This window comes from Malania oleifera, chromosome 4, assembly GCF_029873635.1.
Source record: "Malania oleifera isolate guangnan ecotype guangnan chromosome 4, ASM2987363v1, whole genome shotgun sequence".
Lineage (NCBI taxonomy): Eukaryota > Viridiplantae > Streptophyta > Magnoliopsida > Santalales > Ximeniaceae > Malania > Malania oleifera.
This window is the reverse complement of record NC_080420.1, coordinates 38,106,040-38,112,459: the sequence shown is the minus strand read 5'-3', so window position 1 is coordinate 38,112,459 and position 6,420 is coordinate 38,106,040. Positions and strand designations below refer to the sequence as shown.

Sequence of the window (6,420 nt, the reverse complement as noted above, 5' to 3'; positions counted from 1 at the left end):
TATTCTACTCATTTGATTCCAAATCTCAACTAGTAAGATATGCAGATACTGAATATCTATCTGATTCTCACAATGCTAAATCTCAAATTGGATATGTATTTATTTACGAAAAAAATGTTATATCTTGGAAATCGACAAAGTAGACGGTTACAACAACATCTTCCAATCATAATGAAATACTAACTATCTATGAAACTAGTAGAGAATGTGTGTGGGTCAGATCAATGATTTCTCATATCTAAACAAATTGTGGTCTTTAATCGATCAAGGGTATTCTAACAATTTATATGAAAACAATGCTGTATGTATAGTTCAACTAAGAGGATGATACATAAAAGGTGATAGAACAAAACACATCTATCCAAAATTCTTCTATACACATGACCTCAGAAGAATGATGATATAAATGTTTAGCTAATCCAATCAATTAATAATCTAGCAGATTTGTTCATCAAAACTTTGTCTACTACAATATTTAAGAAATTAATTTATCCCATCAGAATGAAACATCTTAAAGATCTTAACAGAATGAGTTAATATATGAGTGACATCCAAGAGGAAGTGTTATGAAAAATATGAATGGTTGTCACCCCTTCGTCTTCCACTCATTCATCTTCCACCCATTCATCTTCCACCACAATGTATTGCCCTATAAAAGGGTCATCTCCCTCTCATTTTGTAATGTACAGAAAAATACTTGAAGAGAGTCGACATATAGAAAGGATGAGAGAAGAGGAGAGATAAAGAAAGATATTTTGTACAAGATTGGTTCCAAATCATTTTGTAATTCCTCCTGAGATAGTGAAGTTTTTGATCTCATCCGTCTGTGGAGTAGACATAGCCGAACCACGTAAATTTTCGTCTCATCTCTATTTATTTTTCTACATCTTTGGTAACACTCCCTATGTAATTACATTTATTTATTGAATTTACATTTGGTTCACAAAATGCCTTTTCCTAACAGTAGATTAGTTACAATAGATTATACTACAATTAGTTATAAAATGAAATTATATTATTATATATCATATAGCAAACAATAAATTGAAAAGTTTTATGAACCCATAATGAAAAACATAAATGGAATAACTATTTAAAAATTTAACTATGGAAATGTTTATTTCTGGATGAAATAATAAAAAATACAGAAGTAACAACTATTCTCTCCATTTTTCATAGTTTTTCACTATATTTCATATTATGCCAAGGAATAGCTATTTTGCAAGCCAAACGTAACTTAGGTGATTAGTTTTTTTTTTTTTTCTAAAACTTTATTTCCCTTTAAATTTTGCATAAAATTAATATTTGTTTAATTTGCATGTACCATGTGTTAGTTACAATGTTAAGTAGGTTTAAATGCTCAAATCCTACATAATTTCAATTGCAATACTTCGCACGTCTATGACACTTCTTTTCTTTTTCAGTGATTTGTTTTAAACATTCACAAAAGACTTCGGCGCCGGAAGCGGTTCCGTCCCCTCGCTGCTCTTTTGCACCGTCGCGTTGTCTTTGCACCCTCCCTGCTCTCTGCTTTCAGTCCTTGGTTGCCAATGGCCGGCTTGACTTTTGGAAGGCTCTCGCCAAGTTTACATAAATCAAAATCGATGAGATTCCTCTTCTGTTCATATTTTTCTGGGAATGGGTTCGATTTTACATCTCTCCCTGCACAATCCCCTGCCCTCCATAATTCTTGTTCCGTATCTTCTTCGATTCCTCTTTGTCATTTGCGTGGTTTGCCCATGAAATCATCCTCCGCCCTTGCTTCTTCTGTGACTCTGCGACCACTAAGCACCAAATCCCCGGAAGAAGGTACTGAGGATAATGAAGAAGACGAACAGAATCATCAATGTGAGCTCTGCGTCCTTAGTCTCGGCCTTTTCTCTGTTTATTAGCTTATTCATCTTTAAGCTGTGGATGAGCTTCTATACTTGCGAGTGCGCACCCGCACACACACCTATTTATCGTTGTAGCTTACTGCGTTTTTCTCTCTCTTGGGTGGGCTTTGGTCCCTAGAAGTTAGACATGTTTCTGAATCTATCATTGATCTTTTGTGCGAGGCATGCTCATTAAGTGCTTGATAAAAGTCTTCGTAGAAGATCTTAGTTTCAAAATTTCCTTATATTCACTATTTAGTGTAGATTACTTTCTCGAACAAAGTCTTCCTTATCATTTTACATGCTTTTGTAACTGACAAACACTATTCAATTTTAGGTTAAAAGTACTGACCCCTCTTGATATTTAGTAAAAAAAAACAGAGACCTTTGACGTTTAAAAATCTCGTGGACCTTTGCTGAGGTTTAAAAATTTTCATAAACTACTCATAAGATTTATCAAAATGCCCAAAAGAAAACAAAATAATTTGTAGACAAAACTTAGGGGAAGTGCCTAAAATTCTTTAATCATGAAATTTTTGAAACGTGTCTTTTGTCCTTAATTTTAAGAAAGCTTCGCTCAGAGGTCTAGTTTTCTGGACCTGGCTCTCAGTAATATTGACTTCCCCTTGCCAAGCAGAACTTAGAAACTTTTTCTTTAAATAGGATCTCTTTTAAATTTAACTGCCATCGGTATAAAGGTTGCTACTTGGCTTTAGCTTTTGCTTTGAGTTATAGGAATATTTGATGATGATATTAAGTGGTTGTTCTCTCAACTGAATATATATGGATTTGTATATGGAACAGACGAAGAGGGTGATATTATTGATGAATGGGAGGAAGAGGATGATACTGAACCTGAGGTATATTGCTTTTGGCGCAAACACCCGTTTCTGGGCTTATTTTCTGCACCTTTGTTGATGTTAGTTATTCAAAAGTTCAGATTGGAGATGGAGGAGATGGTGGTGGAGTTGTATTGCAGAATGTCCCTTGGGGTGAGCGTGTCTTATGCATTGCTCGTGAAGTCTTGCTGCAGTTTGGTGATGACATGAAACTCTTCGCTTTCAAGACAACTCCTCGGGGATACATTTATGTGAGACTAGACAAACTCTCAAACAAGTAAGATCATCTGTGCTTTGCAGAAATTGTTTTAGGATAGTTGAATGTGAATTATATTCTGTAGCTGCTTGAACTTTTGAGGATTATTCATTTAATTTGTAGAAAAGATCCATAGAAAGCATCGACACTCCAAGAACTTTGATTCTTAATATTCAATATGTGTCTAAATTCTAACATCACATGAAACATGTAAACAAAATTAAATTAATTAATTTTTTTTATGTGACGACTCCAGCACCTCCCAACATGTTTTATTCATGGGCTCAACTATTCCTGACACAGTCTGCTACATCTTTTGTGATTTTCTTCTATTTTGTTGCTACATCACAAAGTCTTGGACTAATATTTTTCATGCTCCGAATGGCTAGTTGGCTAAATGTTTTATTTATTGGATGGATTTTCATTGCTGATCATACTTGTTTGATTATGTTAGCAATCTAATGGTACTTTAATGAATGTGTAGTGTCAGATTATGAAATATGAATGTAGGCAATAAACATAGATGAAATTTATTTGTGGAATGTGTTTTAATATACTTACACTTCATCTTAAATTTTCTTTACCTCAAAATTTAAAATTAATTAATTAACATATTCCTGAGATATTTTAATCTTTTTTTTTTTTTTAAGGAATTTCTGTATCACTGTAATGGTATTGCTTCATGTCCATTTTGTGCATCAGTGTGCTTCTTAGAAAGATACACTAGAGGACATCTATGTATTGGATAAGCTGTGCCTCTGGCAGCAAATGAAAGCTTGTATTTTAAATTACTACAAATCCATATACTTATGAAATACAAACTAGTACAGATTGTAGAATGCAAGTTTAAGATATGAACTCTTACCCAACTTTCTGTATAATCATTTTGTTGATAGGTCAGGTTTATCTTTCACTTGTAAGGTTCATCTATGTATTTATTGCATCTCCATTGTTTCTTGTGCTTTTTAACATTAATCCTTTTATTTTTCTCAGATATGGATGTCCAAGCATGGTGGAGATTGAAGGTTACAATCAACAATATAAGAAAAGATTAGATGAAACAGGAGCGCTGGGAGAAATTCCTGATGATTTGGCAGTTGAGGTGATTAATCTTTTTCTTTTAGTGCCATACATATCACTTGGGAACTAAAAAATATGCTGCATTACCGTAGAGTTGACATCCAAAGATGGTTTTTATCTTTCATTTTTTTAAGGTGTCATCCCCTGGTGCTGAGCGGATTCTAAAGGTACCAGATGACTTGCATCGGTTCAAAGACATGCCTATGAGAGTCTGCTACGTGGAAGATGTGGAATCTAAACAGATGGAAAAGGATGGAATTTTCTTGTTGGAGTCCATTGATTTGGAATCAGAGAGCTGTGAGTGGAAGTTGGCAAATGTGAAGGAAAATCGGGACCTTTTAAGCAAAGGTAGACTTTTTAGTCGTAAAATGAAGGATTGGAGATTGAAACTGCCTTATGCAATGTGCACAAAAGTAACTTTATATCTTGAGTATTGAAACTTGTTACATACTTGTTTATGAGGCCTAAATGATCACCTTTTTTTTTTTCCCTTTTTGGGTGGGGGGGCGTTAATTTAGTTCTGGCAAGTAGAAAATGCTAATTTCGTGCAGCATCAAAATTGTGCCCTTGCGCCTTTTCTGTTGCACTTGGATTCTGTTTGAGCAGCATTTAGCTATTTAGTTGTGTCCAAGTAATCATCTGGCTTTTTCATTGATCCTTATTAAAAATTTTCAACTTTAGTCCTGACACAGGTCATACATGATGCAGATTTTCATTTCTCGTCTCTCTATGGTGTAGCATTGGAGCATCTTAGCTCCTCTTACTAGCTCTACCTGGCTTTTCATTTGGCTATTGAAGTCCTGCCTCACAGACACGAACGCATTTTGAAATAGCGCTTGATTTTAATTTTTAAGGTTTAGGGCCCCTCTTTTGGATTAGTTGCTTGTTGATCTCCATTAGAGTTAGTTGATACTCACGATCAAACTTGATTCTTGCCAATATAATACACTAAATAAAGTATTTAGTTATATCTATATAGAATTTTCTCATTTTTAGCATCACATTATGGTATACATAGTTGTTTGTCACGGTCCGACTCTTTTCACACCGTTGTGAAGGGCCGTGCGGCGCTAGCTAAAGCACTCTTGCTTAACTAGCCAACCTATCGTTTACCAACATTCATCCACAAAGTACTTTCATTAACATTCATATAGATAGCATCGGAAGTAATAATCAATTCATGAAAGTCATGGCAACCAAACAGTAAACATTGAAGCAAACGTAATTTATTAACAAATCCTGCGTTGACATGTTATACTTAGCGAGGGAGGCAAGTAGGCTAAGCATGTTGACAATTGCTAGTGAGTTTACAATGACTGATAAACACTCACCTTCCCCTAAAGAGGTTTTTATGTAATTATCATCCTGACACTAGGAAACATTAAAGTGACTGAGGAGTCATACTGCCATATTTGGCTTACAAAGACTCTTCTAGCAAAAAATAATCCTACACTAGTATTTACATGATGGAAACTTATTCCAAGCACACGAGATAAGCGGTCACAGGCAAGCATAATGCCCTGAACAAGCTTAACTCATGACATTCTCCCCCACTTATGCAGTCGATGTCCTCGTAGACTTTTTAGAGGTAAGTACACTTCAACTTTGTCCACGAATGGCTTCAAATCTTCCGCAGAAATCCAGCTGATTTCTTTGTCATTAAGGCACTTCCACTTCACTAAGAACTTCTGTCGTTTCTTCCTTGAGGATATGAACTTTCTATCTGCAAGGATCTCTTCAGCTTCTTGCACTGTCTTCAACTCTACACTGTTTAACTGACTTCTGCTCAGGTCGTTGGTGTTGGCGTTGGCGTTGAATGGCTTGAGGTAGTTGACATGAAACTGCGGTCTTCTCTCCTGATCTGCCCACTTCTTAATCTGCTTAGAAACTTTCTCCAGATAGGCTTGGGCAAACTCTGCATTCAGTCTCCATTCTCTTGTGAAGATGCACACCTTGGGACTCTTTTGTCTGTACGGCTCGCCCACTGTGTGAGGTAACAGCGGCAGCTGGTCTGTAACAAGCTCAATAGGGCTCTTGTTGGTAATTGAGCGCCTTTGGACGGTGCCACAGAATGGAGCCACATCAAGTAGTTGCATGCCATTCTTCTGGTTGTCGTGGACACAATGGCACAAGTACTCATCTAGTAGCTCTCTGAATCTCTTCATTTGTCCGTCTGTCTGTCGGTGATAACTCGAAGAGATGTCAATGTGTGACCTGAATATCCTGAAAAACTCTGTTAAGAAGTTGTTAGTGAACATTAAATCTTGGTCACAAATAATAACTTGGGGAACACCCCAATGTTTCACAATAGTCACGAGGAACAATTGTGTCGTCCCCTCTGTTGAATAGTATTTTGGTGCAGCCATGAAAG

At 36.0% G+C, this 6,420-nt stretch overlaps 1 protein-coding gene across 1 annotated transcript; it reads left to right on the top strand.

The window, feature by feature from the left end:
• The first annotated feature begins 1,373 nt into the window (after positions 1-1,373).
• LOC131153259 (uncharacterized) lies at positions 1,374-4,697 on the top strand. Its single transcript, XM_058105452.1, has 5 exons — positions 1,374-1,848; positions 2,679-2,734; positions 2,815-2,990; positions 3,963-4,071; positions 4,184-4,697. Exons 1-5 carry the CDS (start codon positions 1,551-1,553, stop codon positions 4,484-4,486), a joined length of 942 nt encoding a protein of 313 aa, XP_057961435.1. The 5' UTR covers positions 1,374-1,550; the 3' UTR covers positions 4,487-4,697.
• Positions 4,698-6,420: the final 1,723 nt, after the last annotated feature.

Excerpts from the sequence above, each read along its gene's own strand:
- LOC131153259 (XM_058105452.1), top strand. The coding sequence starts at position 1,551 with ATGGCCGGCTTGACTTTTGGAAGGCTCTCGCCAAGTTTACATAAATCA. Across the intron at positions 2,735-2,814 it reads AGGATGATACTGAACCTGAG|ATTGGAGATGGAGGAGATGG; the intron begins GTATATTGCTTT and ends TCAAAAGTTCAG. Across the intron at positions 2,991-3,962 it reads CTAGACAAACTCTCAAACAA|ATATGGATGTCCAAGCATGG; the intron begins GTAAGATCATCT and ends TATTTTTCTCAG.